Source organism: Notamacropus eugenii, chromosome 1 (assembly GCF_028372415.1).
Source record: "Notamacropus eugenii isolate mMacEug1 chromosome 1, mMacEug1.pri_v2, whole genome shotgun sequence".
In the NCBI taxonomy this organism is placed as follows: Eukaryota; Metazoa; Chordata; class Mammalia; order Diprotodontia; family Macropodidae; genus Notamacropus; species Notamacropus eugenii.
Genome location: NC_092872.1, coordinates 164,274,582 through 164,293,083, shown reverse-complemented (window position 1 = coordinate 164,293,083; position 18,502 = coordinate 164,274,582). Strand labels below are relative to the sequence as shown.

General features: G+C 38.9%; 1 protein-coding gene and 1 pseudogene across 4 annotated transcripts in view; both read left to right on the top strand.

The window, feature by feature from the left end:
* Positions 1–18,502, top strand: part of SV2B (synaptic vesicle glycoprotein 2B) — a 174,610-nt gene that overhangs the window by 91,537 nt on the left and 64,571 nt on the right. For 3 of the 4 annotated variants that reach the window (XM_072617506.1, XM_072617535.1, XM_072617524.1), the window contains exon 2: positions 16,023–16,916. In XM_072617506.1, coding sequence (XP_072473607.1) covers positions 16,370–16,916 — 547 coding nt within the window. In that variant the 5' untranslated portion in view covers positions 16,023–16,369. Of the gene's footprint in view, positions 1–10,265; positions 10,492–16,022; positions 16,917–18,502 lie in introns of those variants that run through there. The other variant, XM_072617517.1, reaches the window with a different exon arrangement.
* LOC140524263 (large ribosomal subunit protein uL10m pseudogene) lies at positions 1,747–6,083 on the top strand (annotated as a pseudogene).

The window sequence follows — 18,502 nt, the reverse complement described above, 5'->3', positions numbered from 1 at the left end:
TCAACCTGTCTTTGCATTATGGTTGAGTAAACCTCTTTTTGTTTCATAAATGTTAAATGTTTCGTAAGTACCTCCTTTCATTCTAATTTTGAGCCTGAGGTAGCAGTCCAATCTGAGCCTGACCTAGTACATTCTGCCCACTTTGGATGATGTTCCTTAAAGTGTCCCAGTGTGGCAATAGGGCACATACAGTATCGGATAAGTATTGGGTTAATGATTGAAACATTTCATTTTCTTGGTTAATGAAAGAGAGCTCTCAGCAAACTAATCACAATTTGATTAAAGAAGGTTATGGATCAGCAGACTTTTCTAAACAGCAACAGTACAAACCAAAGTCACACTAATAATACAAAAAATTTCTTCTTGAAAAAGGGCAATTGTTATAAAGAATCCTCCACTGAAGCCCTGATCTGATGCCTTATGTCACCATGGAGGTAACTTTGGCCTCTTGAAATTCATGCCAATGTAGCACAAACTCTGGCAGTTCTTATAACTCTAGAAGTTTCATGGGATGGGCCCCATTATTTGCCATCCAAGGAATAACCTTCTTTATGGAATTTTCTCACCAGGTTGACTGCAACGTGATGGGTTTTTTCTGTGACAGCAACTCTAGCCTTCTGTGAAGTTAAAGAGGAGGTTCCATTCTGTGTTGATGGAAGAGGTATTTCCGTGAAGGAATTGAGATCCTTGAAAATCTTAAAAGAATTGAAATTTCTGATGAAAATCAAAAGTCCACAAAATAATTATGTAGCACTTTGCATTTACATAGCACCTTCATATGAATTATCTCATCAATTCCTAAAAATAATATTTGCTCTGGTATCATATAACCTGTGTTATATCTCATCTCTGACAGTTACTACTTGTGTAACCTTGAGAAAATTGCTTAACCTCCCTCGGGTCTTCAGTTATCCCATGTGTAAAATGAGAAGGTTATTCTAAGCTGCCTCTCAGGCCTCTTCCACCTGTAAATCTTATTTATGATCCTATGAATTCTGTGAGAATCAACTACATGTATTATTACTATCCAGGTTTTCAGATAAGGAAATTGAGCCTTATGGTATTCATCAGTCGATCAGTCAGTAATCATTTATTAAACACCTTCTAGGCTCTGTAGTTGCTAGAGATATGAGGGTAAGTAAAAGACAGGTCTGCTCTTGAGGAGCTCACAATCTAATGCAAGTAATTATGTGTAATTAAGTTTTACAGGAAAGATGTCCTACAGAATGTAGGATTTTAGTCGGGTCTTGAAGGAAGCCAGGAAGTAGAGATGAAGAGGCAGAGCATTCCAGGCATGGAGCACAGCCAGGGAAAGTTCCTGGAGGCTGGACGTGGAATATCTTGTTTATGGGACTTTTTAAGATCACAGAGCTTGTAAATGGTTGAGTCAGGATTTGAAACCAACTCTTCTGACTATAAACTTCAATACTATTTGCCCCTTACCCCTCTGCTGGCTCACTGTTGGCCAAATTACTAGAAAGCTTAAAATCTAAAATAATATAATTTCAAATAAAAAAATAAAAATAGACAAATCTTCTTTCCCCTCATATTGTAAGAACTATCTCTGAGAAATTTTGGTTTTTATCATTTCCTTATTCAAAATTGTTATGGTAATTATTACTGGCTTGTAGTTGTGGTACAAACAACTCCTTTTACATATATAATATATTTGTAAAATAATATTATATATGATTTAAGAATATATATACATGTATATTCTTAAATTCATAGAATTATAGTTTAGAATTGTAGGAAACATTGGAGGCCATCTAGCCCAATCCTTTCATTTTTTAAATGAGGAAACTGAGGCCTCAGTGAAGTTAAACTTTGCATATTTCCCCACTATTCCAGTTTTTTATTGACTCTTACTCATCTGGAATGATGAATGGAGGCATATTTATTTCTCCTTAACTTCCTAGTACATCTCAATTTAATTTAAACTTGCTGCACATAGAGTTCCAGATTTTGGTAGAAATGCTTCATTTTTCTTTTATAGTGTTTAAATCCAATTTTGGGCAAGAAATCCATTTGAGGAAAGTGTTTCTCTGTATGATAATACATTCTTCTAAAAGTCAAATGTCATTACTTTAAAAGAGTTGCAGTCATAAGATGCAAAAATGAACAAAATGAAACTGTCATACAAGATTTTCCAGAGGCGGAAGTAAACATAAGTGGTGAGTCTATCAATGTCCAGTCCTGGGAGTAACATTATAAAAAAGAAACTGACACATTAAAGAAGCATTTCTAGAGGAAGGTGACTAAGTTGGTGAAAGTCACAATAACAGCGGTAATAATCACTCTCATTTATATTGTGAGCACTTTTAGGTTTGCAGTGGGTTTTTCCACACAATCACCTCATGAGAAAAATATGTGTATTAATATCCTTGTTATTTGTATAAGAAAAAATGAGACCCAGAGAGACTGACTTGCCAGGGCCACACAGCTAGGACATATCAGAGCTAGGAGCTGCATCCAGATGTTTTGACTCTAAGGCAAGTGCTTTTATCCTTACGTGGTGCTCCCTGTCCTGTGAGGAGTGGGTGAAGAAACTGAGGGTATTTAAAATTGAGAAGACTGGGGAATGATAGTTTTCTCCACATATTCCAAGAGCCATCATACAAGAGATATAGTAGACTTGTTTGACCTCATTGGAGAAGGACCAATGAGTAAGAATTGTAGGCAGGGCAATTTCAGATTAATTTAAAGAAAAGGACTCAGTAATAACCTCTAGAGGTTTCTCAAAATGAAATTGACTGCATGTAGTAAGGTCTCTGTCACAGGGTATTATTTTTGGAGATATTTGGGGTTAAGTATCTTACTTAGGGTCACACAAACTATTAAGTGTCTAAGGCTAGATTTGAACTTAGGTCTTCCTGATTCCAGGGCCAGTGCTCAATCCACTGCGTCACCCAGCTGCCCCACAGGGTATATATAAATAGAGGCTGGACGATCACTTCCTGGGGCTATTGCATTAAGCTGGGGTTTGGACTAGTCACCTGTAAGGTTGGGAAAATATTGGTAGCTGAAAAACTCAAGAACATGTAAATTGACATAATTAATCAACAAATGTCAGGAGGAATGCTTAGCCAAGTGAAGTCCCTAGGGGACTATGTGGTACAGTGAAAAGAGCACCAAATTCAGACATAGAACCTCAAGTGAAATTATGGTTCTGCTACTTACTATACGAGTTAGTTTGGGCAAATTATTTAACTTCCCTGGGATTATTTTTTTCCATCTGTAAAATGAGGGGATTGGGCTAGATGAACTCAAGGGTTTCTTCCAGCTCTATAGTTATGATCCTTTGATCATATCAAATAATAGAGGAAGGTACAGTTAGGTACCACCAATTTACACAGGCAAGGAGTAGAATACAAGAATGTCATAGAAGGAAGAAGCAGATAGAAATAGAATTTGGAAAATGAGAGGCATCAAGGGTTATTAGGAATGAGCAGGGTAGGTGAGATCTAGTCTCAGAGGAGAAGTTCTTTGCTTTTTCCTGTAATGTATGCTTCTTGACTAGTGAGTCCTGGGTCCATAGGCATTGGTTGTCAAGGAGGAGAAAATTTATTGAGATGACTAGGAACAAATTTAAATGTAAGACCTTGCTTGGTTTTCGTACTGTGGCATAGTAGAGGGAGTTCTGGGCTTGAAGTCAGGAAGACCTTGGTTTGAATTCTCCCCCAGACACTTAGTAGTTGTGTGACCATAGGCAAGTTATTTAACTTTAACTATTTAATTATATCTCCCATGTGATGGCTCTTGGATACATGGAGAAAACTATTATACCCCCACCTTAACTTGGTTTCCTCATCTATAAAATGGAGATAATAATATGATGGAAATCATAGTGTTGCTGTGAGATATGTAAAGTGCTTTGTAAACTTTCATGTGCTGTAAAAAGTAAGTAGCAAAAAAAGTAGTAAATTACTACTCTTGTTGTAATTATAGTTACTTTCCTTCTTTATCAAATCTGTACTGGCTTTTGTCTGCTTCCATTATGTACTTGGTGACTGCCTAGCCTTGTTATGATCTGCCATCTCTAGACCTGAGCTGTGCCCTTTCTTCATGGCCACGAATTCTCTCACTTTGAACTTTACTGAGAAAATTTAGGTTGTTCATTTTGAGATCCATCTATCTCCTCTACTCTACACTCTAACACCCTTCTATATGGGTATTCATCTCCTTTACTTGAGTATTTGGTAAAAGGAATTACCTTTCTCTTTGACAGACTTGATTTTTTATTTGTGCCCTTTGTCCCTTCCCTGAATTAAAAAAAAAACCAAAACAACAAATCAAATCAAAGCTGTACATTGACATCAGCTATTTCAGCCAATATATTTGACTTGAGGTACCGAAAATGGCTGTGGCTGTGTTTGGAACCCTGGGCGGCTGGCTCCATTCCCGAGCTGAAAAGATCAAAACACTTTACCCCTCCTTGTCAGAAGGAAAAGCTCCAGACCTTAAGTGACTGCTTCAAAGTCACATGAGGGTAATAAGAGGCCAGCTGCCCACCATCCAAACTGTTCACCATGGCTCCAAGGCCGTCACTCGACATTTTCGTGTTATGCACTTTGAGAGACAGAAGCTGATGGCACTGACCCAATATATCCCCCCCCCAAGCCTGCCATTCCCCCATGTTGTCTGCCCCCTCCCCCCAAGCCACCTCCAGAGGAATTGGGCTTGAATCGACTGCTCCGGAGGGAGGTGACAGAAGTTTTCAGAAAAAACCGAATGATTGCTGTGTGTCAGAATGTGGCCCTGAGTGCTGAGGACAAGTTCCTTGTCAGGCACCAGCTTCGGAAGCACAACATCTCTGTGAAAGTCTTTCCCAATTCAACCTTGAAGCCGTTCCTGGAGGAATCCAAGTACCAAAATCTGCTGCCTCCCTTTCTTTGTTGGGCATAACATGCTGCTGGTGAGCTCAGAACCCAAGGCCAAGGAGATGCTTTGGGTGTTGAAGAGCATGCCTGTCCTACCACTACTTGGTGGCTGCTTTGATGACACCATCCTCAGCTGTCAAGGTTTCCTCAGCTACTCCAAACTGCCCTCTCAGTCTTTGATACAAGGGGAGCTGCTGGGGGGCCTGACCATGCTGCCATCTCAGACCTACTCCCTCCTACAGCACCAGCCCCTTCAGCTGACTGCCTTGTTGGATCAGTACATCAGACAGCAGCACAAAAATGACAATGAAGTGTCCAGCAATGGAGAGCCAGCTGTCTCTGACCCTGTAACAGACACTTAGCTGGGCGGGGTTCAGTCCATAAATGTACTTTGACTCAGAAAAAAAAAATATTTGACTTGAGAGCCACATGTTGTAGGATGGTGAAAATCTGAAGTTGCCCTTTTGAAATAGAAACTAGTTCCCAGTTTCTATGCCTTGACATTCATGTATAAGAATGGGATTCCACTTGTCTGTTTTTCTGTATATTGTCTTTGAAATTGACAATGTTTGTCAGGACTTTGGAAGGAACATGATCGTTAAGTGTATGGCTTAGTGTAGAGAGGAAAATATTTTCTTTCTAATCTCTAAACAGTAAAAGAGTGCAGGTAATTTAAATGCTAAATATTTATATGACTTTTTCATTTTTGCTAATTGCATTTCAGCATTCAGGGGAAGAAATATTAGAAAATATTATGGATTTGGCTTCAAGCCCATTTGTCTTAAAGTACAGATGAAGAACATCTTTTAATGAGTATGTTTTATAACCTGTGTTCTGACTCCAGATTGTCCTCTTGGCTTTAGGATAAGGCTTTGGGCTGCTACTCAAACCCTGCTAGGAAAATGCAGCTCATGGGGGTGGAGATGGGCATGATGCTTGCTGAAGGAATTGTCAGTCATGCAGAATGAGACAGTGTACTACCATCTGTTTCAAGGATTATTCAAATAGTTGTTCAAAAATTCTGATGAAAATATCCCTGAGATCTTCTCCTATGAATTCTCTCATTTTCTGTCCTGCCCACAATTTGCCACCTAGGTGTATTTTGGAAGAATTATTTGGGGAAAGGGCAATGTGATCAAGACCAATCTTTCTTGAATCATTCCCAACCCCTAACTCCTTTGTATACAATATGCATTGCTCTGCTCTCTCTCTCTCTCCCCCCCCCCCCCCTCTCTCTCTGTCTCTGTCTCTCTCTCTCAGCTCCACACAACTGGAACTAGCTGTCCTAAAGATAATTTCTGAATCAGAGATCTGTTTCAAGTCTCTACCAGTTTGGCACTCCATTGGCTCTGTGCTAGAGCAGGGCAGAAATCCAACAGAAGGAGACTGAGAGATTTGAAAATTGAAAGCACAAACTGTCCTGAGATCATGTCGGCAACCCTGGTGCTGAAAGGAGCACAGAGTGGTATATTAGACTATTGACTAGTGCTGTGTATCTTTCTTTATAAACATCTTAAGTGCTACCTCATTATAAGATTAATACTTTGTTTAGGCTGGCTGAAAACATGAGCAAAGTCAGTTGTGGAGGGAATCTATTACAGGAAAAGGAATGTGGGTGCCTCAATTTGCAAAGGGGTTATTTTCCCCAAAATTTCATGTGTGCATCAACAATTTGGAATCCTGAATTCATTTTCCCATTTAAGCAATGCTATACCTAAGAGTTATATTTTTAGACTAGCACACAAAGCCTATTTAACCCACAATATACTATAGTGTTAAGAATAGGTGCTAATGGGAACCTAATGATGATGGGTAATTATGTTTTCATGGGAAAATACATTCAGAGTTCAACATGGGATGTCAGGGATTCATCTCTCCTGCTCTGTATCCCTACGCCTCTAACCTCTACACTGGAAGTAGAGACTCTCATTTTATAATTTCACACCTAAAAGATGGAGGGATAAGGGACTATTAGAGATTCAAGCTGCCCTGGAAGAGGATGTTGGCATAATTATGTGAGTAGCAGAGTAGAGGTGTAGACCCAAACCAGTACCAGTGACCAGCTGGTTGTAAGTGCAAGGTGCTGTTATTTGAAACTGAATATGTATAATAAATGAATAGTTGGAACCTTATCTGACTTGCTAATTCACTAAAGGGGTAATCTACCTGGATAGAACATGCTGTTTTCTTGACTGTCACTGGGATCTGGTCAATTTATCTCTTCTCTATTTTATCCTCTTGTCCTACATCATCATTGCTTGGTGAACTGGAACCATTTACCCTTGGGAGTTTCTTGCTCTAAGTCTTATTTATTTTCTATTTGTACTTTGTAATGGGTTTTGTTTCTAGATATAATTAAGCAGATTTTCATTATATTGAGTGGATGAAAAAAATGAACGGTTACTATAAAGGGGGGTAGACTACGCAATGGGAAAGGGGAAAAGGGAATGGGGAAAAGGAAACTCATGGACCAATAGCCCTTGATTTAATCACAAACCTAATCTTTCTGTCTCTCTCCTCCTTTCCTCCTTCCTCACCGCTTCCTTTTTCCACTTTCCCCTCTCCCTTTCCCCCAACAATTAACAGGGTATATAACTCAGAGTTGCCTCAGTTTCTCTTTCATCTATCAATGAAAGGGTTGGACTAGATCAGTCCAATAGTGATCTGCTGGACTAGACCACAGTGTCTAGTAGACAACTGCTCTATTGGTGTCAAATTCAAATAGAAAAGGGGGCAGGGTGGAGCACTAAACTGTACATAATGATTCTTGTCGGATGCATCTTCACTAACTACTTGTTAATAATATCCATGTTCTACTTGGAAGCTGCTAGGTGGCACTGTGGATAGACTGACTGGAGTCAGGAAGACTCATCTTCCTAAGTTCAAATATGGCTTCAGACAGACACTTACTCTCTATGTGACCCTTAATCCTGTTTACCTCTGTTTCTTGATCTATAGAATGATGAAGGAAATTGAAGAAGGAAATGCAAACCACGCAAATATCTTTGCTAAGAAAACTGCAAATGAGGTCACAAAGAGTTGGACACAATTGATAAATGATCAAACAACAAATATTTTATTGTATTTCTATTTATTTTGCTAATTATAGTCCAGTGACATTTTAATCAGATTTGGGTGTATGGGGGAGTGGTGCCTGGTGGTCATGTGTCTGACATCTCTAAGTTAGATAATCTTTAACAGCTTTAATCTCCAATACAATACAATATAATACAATATGATACAATACAATAATTTCCAATGGGGCATAATAACAAAGTCCAACTAGGGATTTAAGATTTCAGCCGTTAGGTAAAGTGGAGAATTAGAGAAGGCTTCATGGAGAATATTATACATTATTGGGCCTTACAGGATGTATTGGGTTTCAACAAATAGATGTAGAACAGGGGTATTATGTGTCTAGACCAAAAACAAAGAGGCAAGGAATGGTAGGATAAGGTTATGAACATCAAGAGATCATCTTTTCTGGAGTATAGAATCTATAAAGGGGGAGTAGTAGGTGATAAGATTATTTCCAAAGGTAAACTGGAGTCAGATTTTAGAGAGTCTTGAATATCAGGTTAGTAAGTTTGGATTTCATTCAGGAGGCGGTGGCAGCCACAGAAGGTTTTTGAGCTGGGGAGTAACAGAATAAGATAGGCTTATTATAAAATGAAAAAACACAACTTTTAAGTACTTCAAGGCCCAGTTCAATTTTGGTCTTTCTTTTGGAGCAGACATCAGTGCTGACTAGCATTGCTCAATCTCTAGCCTTGTCCAGGGAACTTGTTCCTTTGACTTTTGTGTCAAAATTAGAAATGTCAGCAAGATAGGGAAGAAAAAATCCACACTTTTTAGCCTGAGGAAGTATGTAGAAAGGGGCTATGTTTTTTGACAGTTGCATTTTATAACTGATATTTCACTTCAGAGTTGCACTTGAATTCTTTTATTTATTTGGGGTTTTAAACCATTTGTTTGTTTCTGATTTTAAAACCACATTTCCAGCCAAGGGAATTGCTTCAGACAGATTTTATTCCAGGAGGAAAAAAATAGCATTTGAAATATCCGGCAGGTAACAATATCTTTTCTTTGGCCCTGGGAGATTGAAGTCAGTATGAAACATAACCTGTCAATAAAATGCTGCCTTCTAAGTTCCATTACATGTTGTGCCTCTCCAGATTAAATTGTGCCTGAAAATATTATTTCATTTAGACAGAATTTTTTTTCTTAAAAAAATATTGCCTCTTAGGACAAAAACAAACTACTTAAAGACTATAAAGTCTGGCTTGAAAACAGTCTTTTATTGAAGGACGACAATCCTAGACGTGAATGCAGGAATGTGGGATGGTTACAGGCAGAGCCAGACCAAGGCAAAATTGTGAAGTAGCTTGTCTTTGAAGCACACAGGCAGAGACTGAACTAAAGCTTTGCCATTGCCTCAGGGCTGGAAATTTAGCTCCCACTGTCTGGGACATGCCCTCTTGCCCACTTCCAAAAAACTTAGAGTGTACAAACAGTGCCACTTAGAACTTTTTTCTCCATCCCAAGTCTCCCCCCCACCATATACAATGAGGGTACTGACCTCATTCCTCTCCCCTGAGGAACGCCAGGATATTTAGATGATTAAGACAGCATTATTCTATCTTTTCCCATGTCTCCCCATATTAGCCCCACAGCAAGGGCATCAGTTTCCACCAGGGAATGTATACCCTTGCTCCTCTCCACGACTGGACAATTCTTTTCATGGCAAGGGTCAAGTTTCTTCTTTCTGATAACTGCACTTCAAGTGACCCTCCCCCTAGGTGCAAAAATGAATAGTTATAGCTCTGCAGTCTCATCTTACCTTAGATCTGCCTTTCCTGACTCAGCCCAGACTTTTCCCATTTCAGCTACAGCTCTATCCTCTCTGGTTCTACTGAAACCTTTGTCATCCCAACTCCCCTCCCTCCCTCCCCTGGGGATTCAAGATTCAAATTCAGATTCAAAGATCTGACTAGTAAGTAAATGGATTTATAATAAAATATTAATGGAATGGCTGGATGATCTTGATGCATATATTTATTTGCCCATTGATTAACTAGTAAGTACTTAGTAAGCTCCTACTATGCATCAATCACTGTGCTAGTTGCTAGAGATGCAAAGGCAATAGACATAATGGTCCATACTCTCAACAAGCTTGCATCCTAGCAGGGGAGACAATAAGGAGATATACACACATGTATACACACATACACACACACACACATATATATATGTACATATATACATATATATGTATATATGTATATATGTACATATATACATATATAGATGGATATATATATCCATATATGCATACAGAATAAATCTGAAGTGATTAAATACAAGTATCTATATACTTATCTCTTTTAACAAGCATTTATTAATGTACCTATGTGCTGCTCGGTGGTTGGCTGGTTGGTTATCCTTTGTTTTAGAAGAGGACCAATGACATTACAGGATGATGTTTCAGTTTGGGCAATAAGTGAGGCAGAACTGCACAAAGTATTAGCCTCATTCTCTCTTTCAGGATCATCAGAGCCCAGTGTCCAGACAGAAGTCAGGACACAAAGCTTCTTGAAGCCGTGGGTGAGAGGTGAGTGCCAGGTGAACACCAAAGGTGGGTGAGCAGCCCTGACAAGGGCTCAGCAAACTCTCACACCAGAGATTTTAGTCCTCTTTGAATACTCCATACACCTATGTGCTAGGCACTGTGAAGGATATAGTAGATATAGAGACAAAGGAAGCTGTGCTTTTTTCAAGGAGATTATGATCTATTACATGCAAAAGCAAAATATTTTGAAAAATTATGCTCCATAAATATTTTTTGAATTGATGCATGTATTTTAATTATAGTCTTTTAGAAGGTGATGCCTTTACCTTTGTTTAACCTAGTGCATTAGTAATCCTGGTATAAGAAAAAAGCCTGGTGGTAAAGACAGGAGGGTAAATTGGTGAGATAAATGTTTTGGGACAGCTGAGATTCCATGTTTGTTTTACACTTGTTGCACTTTAGTAAAACCCTGGAGGATGCTTTCATGAGTTCTATGGCCAATCCTATGTACTTCCCATTCATTGTACAGAAAACGAAACACCAACCTTTGTCTAAATCTCCCAGATAGCTGAAGGAAAGTAACCATGTGACTCGAGATTACTCAGATTACTTAAAATTCCCTTTAAAGTTGCCATTTCCCCTAGTTTGAGAATAGTTATATAGAACCTTAGAGTATAAAGGCTGAACTCATTTTGAATTTCTTTGATTTTACCTTGCCTCCCTCACACATCCGTAGCTTTCTTTTCTGTATTATCTTCCCCCATTAGACTGTAAGCTCCTTGTGGGCAGGGACCATTTTTTTTCATAATTATATCTTCAGTGAAGCTTGGTAGCACAGTGGATACAGCACTGGGCCTGGAGTCAGGAAGACCTGAGTTCGTATCTGACCTCAGATACTTTTTAACTGTGTACCACTTAACTGTATCACTTAACCTTGTTTGCCTCAGTTTCCTTAACTGTAAAATGAGCTAGAGAAAAGAAATGGCAAACCACTCCAGAATCTTTTCCAAACAAACCCCAAATGGGGTCAGGAAGTGTTGGACATGACTGAGATGACTGAACAAAAAATCTTCAGTGCTTAACATAGTTTCTGATAATAAATGTTTATTGACAATGAACTAAAACTACTCAAGAGATCATTCGACATGTAATCAAATAAAGAATCCCATTAATCTCATTCCCATAATTCTAGCCCACACCTGAAGACCTCCCATGATGGGACAGGGACTTCACTCTGTTCTGTTGCAATCCATTTCATTTTTTGATGGCTCCAATGGAAAAAAAATAACTTTACAAAATGATCTCATTTAACACAGTGTTTAGCACATAGTAAGCACTAAATAAATGTTAGCTATTATTTTTATTATATCTTTTGAGTATACTGCCATCTTTTCTAAATATAGTCTTTCTCTTCAGATGAGAAGGTCAGCCTTTAAAATAAAGAATAGGAGAGAGAGATAACGAGGGGGAAGGTGAGAGGGATAAGGAGAGGAAAGGAGGCCAGCAACATTAACCACCTCATGTTCCAAGACAGAATATGGAATGTTCCACAACCGTAATCCCTCACCTCTGAAAAAGAGGGAAGCTCCTTTGCTTCCTTTGCTCCTTTCTTTTTCAGGTTCACCCTTGACTGTTTGTTTTTTGACTACATGGCATATTGTTTCCGTTTTGACAGTTCTGTTTAGGAAGATTTTCCTTATGTTGAGCTGAAATCTGGTTCAATGTAACTTCTTTACTCAAAGTCTCTGTCTAGTCAGGGGTATGTTGGTAGATGGTAGACTCATGGGGGAAAAATTTTAGGTATGACCCATTTTAACTTCATTATTAACCTTTTCTCCATCACTTTACGTCTAGAAAATCAACTAAACATGAAATCAAACCTTGATTTGTATTGTTTGTTGATTCAGGGGTTCAAATGCTCACACGTAAGATTGAACAATTAGTTCTTCAAGCTGCTTCAAGCTGGTGGCAGCACACCCTGGCCCTAGTTTTGCCCTCCTCAGGTAGGAAAAATAGGTCCAAATTCAAATATCATTATGAGGTTTGTAAAACAATTATAAATCTCTCTCTTTCTCTGTCTCTCTCTCTGTCTCTCTCTCTGTCTCTCTCTGTCTCTCTCTGTCTGTCTCTCTCTGTCTGTCTCTCTGTCTCTCTCTCTGTCTCTCTCTGTCTCTCTGTCTCTCTCTGTCTCTGTCTCTGTCTCTGTCTCTCTCTCTCTCTCTCTCTCTCTCTCTCTCTCTCTCTCTCTCTCTCGTCTGAAAGGGTTAAATGACTTGCCCAGAAACAGTCATTATGTGAAGCAAGATTCAAACTCAGGCCTTCCACACACCAAGGCAGGCTCTCCAACCAGTCTGTCACTTAATTATCTTCACAAATGCGTTGTGTGTCCTATTTCCATTAAAGTGGACACTACTGGATATCCTTAGATTGCTACTGTGTCCCTTGCCAGCTTGTAGCTCATTGGAGAGAGAGCAGAGGACTTCTAACTTGGCGCTAGGTGTCCCCAGTGACCTAGGGTGGTATTTTTATCATGTGATGCAATTTACACATCACATGATATTATACTTTGACATAAAGTGCTTTCCTTAGATTACTGAGATAACTAATGAAACTGGGCCACAGAAAAATTAAATGACTCCCTATGGCTGTATAACTAGTAAGGATACAAGCCAGGATTCAAACCCAGGTCTTCTGACTTCAAACCTAGCTCTGTTTTGCAACATAGTTCTTCTGCCTTGAACAAAGTGGTGAAAGGTTGGATGCCTCCAATTGAAATAAACAGAGCTATAACAAGTGAAAGTGGTGCAGAGAAAGCTGCTGTTGCCAGTCCCAAAGAAGTAACTGACACACAAAACCAACAAAATGAACCATTCTGTTTTCATACCATGTGTTGATGTGAAGTATCCTGTAGACGTCACCCAGTGTATTTCAGGAGTCTTAGCAGGTGGTTAAAACAAATGAGAGCCAATAATACATGTTTTATTCAGGGAGAAAATAATAAATAACAGCCAGAACTGAAAGGAATTATCGTGCACTCTCAGACATCTCAGATGTTAACTTATTTTTAATGTGTGGCTAAAGAGCAAAAGATTGACTGCATTACGTCTGTCTGAGAAACAGGGATCGCTATGAGACAGCATGGCTTCAGAGAGAACAGCTCGATTAACCTTGCTTCCTTTTTTTTAATAGTCTGATTGACAATGAGATTACTGTTACATAGTTTACTTAGCTTTTCAAGAAAAATTTGACAGATTCTCTCACACTATGTGGCTCCTATGGAGATTTCTGGGATAGGTAGTGGTATACACACCTAGGTATAGCATTTTCAAATTTTGTTCATATTCACAAACTCATCCAATGCTTGCCACACACTTAGCAATAGTAGCAAGCTATGATGTGCCCTATGGTGTATGGGGTGATCAGGGAGAACGAGCATCTTTGATGTGAGGGCTTGTCAAGCCCTTTTTAGGGTGGCTCATCCACCTTTGATGTCCTCCTTTCATGCAACCCTCATCTGTGGTTCCATGAAACTATACTATGGCGGTAGCCACACCCTGATACAATTGTCTTGGCAAATGGGCTAACCCAAGATGAGCCAATGGGTTAACATTTTAAATTTACAGTAGCTTTAGTGATAGGTTTAATTTCAGCATTTAGTCTTCAGGAATAAGCATAAAAGCCACCCTCTAACTGTTCAGTGGTCTAAGGTTATAAATAGGTAGTTCTAAAGGGAAGAATCTCTGGCTATCTATAGCTAGATTTATATGTATAGTCTCCTCTTTTGTGGGTATTAATATTATCTACCATATATTCTTGATTCATAATCTGAGCTAGTTTTATTGTTTATTGTAAGTTTCTCAAATTTGGAGTTTGAGAGGTAGCATAACATAGTAGAATACTGTATAACATACATACATAATATCTATAGTAGATAAAGTATGTAGTAATATAATTCTATATTCTACTTAAAATAAGTATAGAATATATAATTTCATATGCATATATATATATATATACACTCATAACTGTGATTGAATTTAGAAGATATGGTTTCAAATACTGCCTAATATACTTATTAAATGTGTGGTCTTGGGTAAATCACTTAGCCTCTTTGAGCCTCAGTTTCCTCATTTGTAAAATGAAATAATAAGGTTCATTACCTACCTCCAGGGTTGTTATGAAGAATGTGCTTTGCAAACCTATACAAATGTGAATTTAAAAGATATGTAGAGGAACTTCTAGTTATGGAATAAAAAAAAGGCTAGTGTGAGTGCCAGTCTTGTGGGAAGTCTACACTGTTGCTTTCATGGTGTTCCAATATAAGACAATTCCAGTATATCAGTGCATTTGTGATTCTGTCAATATGAGTATTTTCCCCAACGATGCTAATTAAAAGCCACTTATGACTGTTCATAGTGTATGATTCTTGTTCATTTCCATCAATAAGTTCTTCATGGCAGGTTCATTCATTGTGCTTGGGGCTTTTTAAAGTTCTCCTGACATTGGGAAGGTATTAGTGGTACAGAAAGGAGATATCCATTGGTTCTCCTTCACTCTCATCAAAGGACCAGCCCAATTTCCTCTTTTTCTGTTGGTCATGCATTTATTTAATAATATCCTTGACACTACTTCTCCTTCATAATTTCTTGTTTATGATGTGTTGTAACTTGCCCATACTCACCATGTTTCACCCCATTGCCCTTTGGGCTCAAGTTCAACGTTTTGGAGATTATAGTATTTCGTAGTTACCAAACATATGATGCCATGGTAGCCTTTAGATGCAACTAGGTGGTATAGTGGGTAGATGCTAGATCTGAATTCAGGAAGATCTGAATTCAAATTCAACTTGAGGCACTTACTGGATGTATAGTCCCAGGCAATCTCTGTAAACCTCAATTTCCTCAGCTGTAATATAGGGATAATAACAGTACCTATAACCCAGTGTTGTTGTGAGGATCAAATGAGGTAATATGTAAAATGCTTACCACATGGCCTGGCACATAATAGATATTTAATAAATGTTTCTTTCTTTCCTTCTTTCCTTTGAGCCAACTCAGTAATATAAATTCTTTAGTTCTGGGACAGGTTATTTCCAGGACTTTGCTATTATGAAGCAGAAAAATCCTGGGAGAAACAATACTTGCATTTAGAGGAATCTGTGAACTTCAACTATGAGATGGTTTGCATGAACATTTACTTTCCTACAACTTATGTGGAAATGGCTATTGCCTCTGATTAATAAATGCACAGAAATAGATATATTCACCAATAAACTTGTTGGTAAATATGAATCCTTTCAAAAGTCCATGATACTCAAGAGAAAGGTCTAAAAAGACCCATATATGAAAAGATATCATCCATTTCATTTTCATGTAAGATTTGACCTTCTCTCCCCATAAACTTCCCCTCCCTGCTTATTTTCATTTAGTCTTTTCTTTTTTATTGGGGGGATAGAAATAGAGTGTTTTCCTGTTTCATGAATTTCATTGCTCTTGAATTGTATTTTGTCTGCTTCATAGATGTTTCAGCAGTAATTTACAATTTTCTTCTATTTGTTCTTCCTATTCTCCTAGGGTGTGACCTTCACCAAGAATGAATCAGAGAACCAAGCAGTCTGCTAGCTCCTCTTAACGCCTCGTCAAGCAAAACAGGAGATATATCTCCAATCAACAGTTCCCAACACAGTGTTCCTGTGGCTTTTGAAGGAAGCAAGACTGAAGCGTGTCAGTTCTTTTTTTTTTAAGACTTCTGTCTGAAACTGACCTGAAAAAAGGTTCCAGGAGTTTTCTTTGTACAAATCCAGTCTATTCAGGAAATGAAGTTGGTATAATTTTAGCAGAAGTCGTCACACAAATATAACTGGTATCTCCAAGTACCAGTTGATGCCGTGTGGAGCCTGCATTTAAACCATACACTTATAATGGATGATGGTTATAGAAACAGTGCAACTCTCTACCATGGAGCAAGGGATATAGCTAGAGAGGCAAACCGGCAGTCTAGGAACCAAGGAATGGATGACTATAGATATCAGGATGGCAACTATGAAGGGTATACACCCAATGACAGCTACTACCGTGGAGGAAATGAGTCCAACCAAGATGAAGATGCCCAGAGTGATGCTACGGAGGGCCATGATGAAGATGATGAAATCTACGAAGGGGAGTACCAAGGCATTCCCCACCCAGATGACATTAAGGCAAAGCAGAAGAAGAAATCTCCTTCCAGATCTGATGACTATAGAGACCAGAAAGATCTCATGGCAGAACGACTGGAAGATGAGGAGCAGCTGGCTCACCAGTATGAGAATATCATTGAAGAATGTGGTCATGGGCGTTTCCAGTGGACGCTCTTTTTTGTTTTAGGTTTGGCCCTGATGGCTGATGGGGTGGAAGTTTTTGTGGTGGGTTTTGTCCTTCCCAGCGCAGAGAAGGACATGTGTCTATCCAGTTCCAACAAAGGAATGTTAGGTAAGTAAAACCTTTAAAAAGTCCTTCAATTTGGGGACAATAAAAGAAAAACCTCAGGATCTAATTTCTTTCCTTTTGAACGCTTAACAGTTTTCCATCCCCAAACCAGTAAAAACTGGATTTTTTTTTTTGTCAGATTTGGGATCTGCAAGCTAATGGGGCTTCTGGACTTCATCCATTCTCTCTCTTTCTCTCTCCCTGAGTAATCTTTCCCTGAGGTAGTTCCTCTGCTTTTGCACCTGAGGTCTTCTGAATAAGAGGTAGAGTGGCTGAATGCCCACTTTCTTGAATGATGCATGATGGAGAACAGGCATCTGCCCATGGGGCTCACAGCAGAGTAAGAGGCCAAAGCACTGTGGGACCCAGATGGCTTCTCTAGGAAAAAAAAGGGAGCAAACTTTAGCAAGCTCACAAATGAAATGTGGGACCAGAGTGATTTGAGTGAGGTACCCAGTGTCAGGGATTAAATCAGTAAGATTTCAAATGGTATTTGATTTATTTTTAGTAAATACAGAAAGAGGGATTGGGGAATCTCTTTTGAGTAGAATCTGATTATAACAGAATTCCTTATTACAGAGATTCAGGTCTACTACAACTCCAAAAGAAAAGTTCTTTTAAACACATCAACCCTGTAGGAAACAAAGCCTGATCCATATACAATTAGTTTAGCACTTGGGTGCCTGTCCTCAAATTCTAGCTTTCTAGAGGGTTCATGGGACATTGTGCTTTTTTGAATTATTTAGCCATGTGTATCTCATTAGAGGATTATTCAGAATGAAGAGAGCTCTGATGACATAGCCACTGAGGCAATAGGGGCCAGATTGTGAGAAGAAACTGAAAAAAGACTGGGTAAAAACCAGTAAAGAAAATGAATTGAGAAGTAGAGCTTTCACCTAGTCTTTGAATAACACTACTAGCAATATTCCCCCTCTGTATATATTAAAACAACAAAACAACTTCCTATTAACACATTGTCAGTGTGAATGACAGCTAAAAAAAAAATCCTCTTCAGGATTTCCAAGACATTAATTTATTTTTCGAAATTACCCACTGAATCCTCCAGCTCCTGTTAGTGCAAATTGGCAGCGTCAGTAACAATTTCATGCTGTGTCAGTGTCTCTGTTACTTGGTGCCTGGCAACCTCCTTAACGAAGCCTCAGTACGTCTAGCTCTGCTGCTCACCAGGGTGAGTGTTTGGCAGGAGCGGGGGCAGGAGAGATGAGGTGGGGATGTGTGTGTGTGTGTGTGTGTGTGTGTGTGTGTGTGTGTGTGTCCTGGTCCTAACTGCTTCATTCCTTCCTCTCCTAGATATCCACCAGATCATATTTGTACCCTTTTGTATAGGTAAAAGAGAAAACGCTGACTCACTATCAGAAATACTCATGATGACTTGATTTTCCAGCAAAGGGGAATGAGTTTGAGGCAGGTCCCACCACAATGCCTTACTCCTTCACCACTGTGATCAAATGGATGTGGGACAGAGTCTCAGTGACCTTACATTTGTCTTTAGCATTTGAACATTTTCAAAGTACATTTTCATACATTATTTTGTTTACCTCAATGACACCACATCTGACATGGTTTTG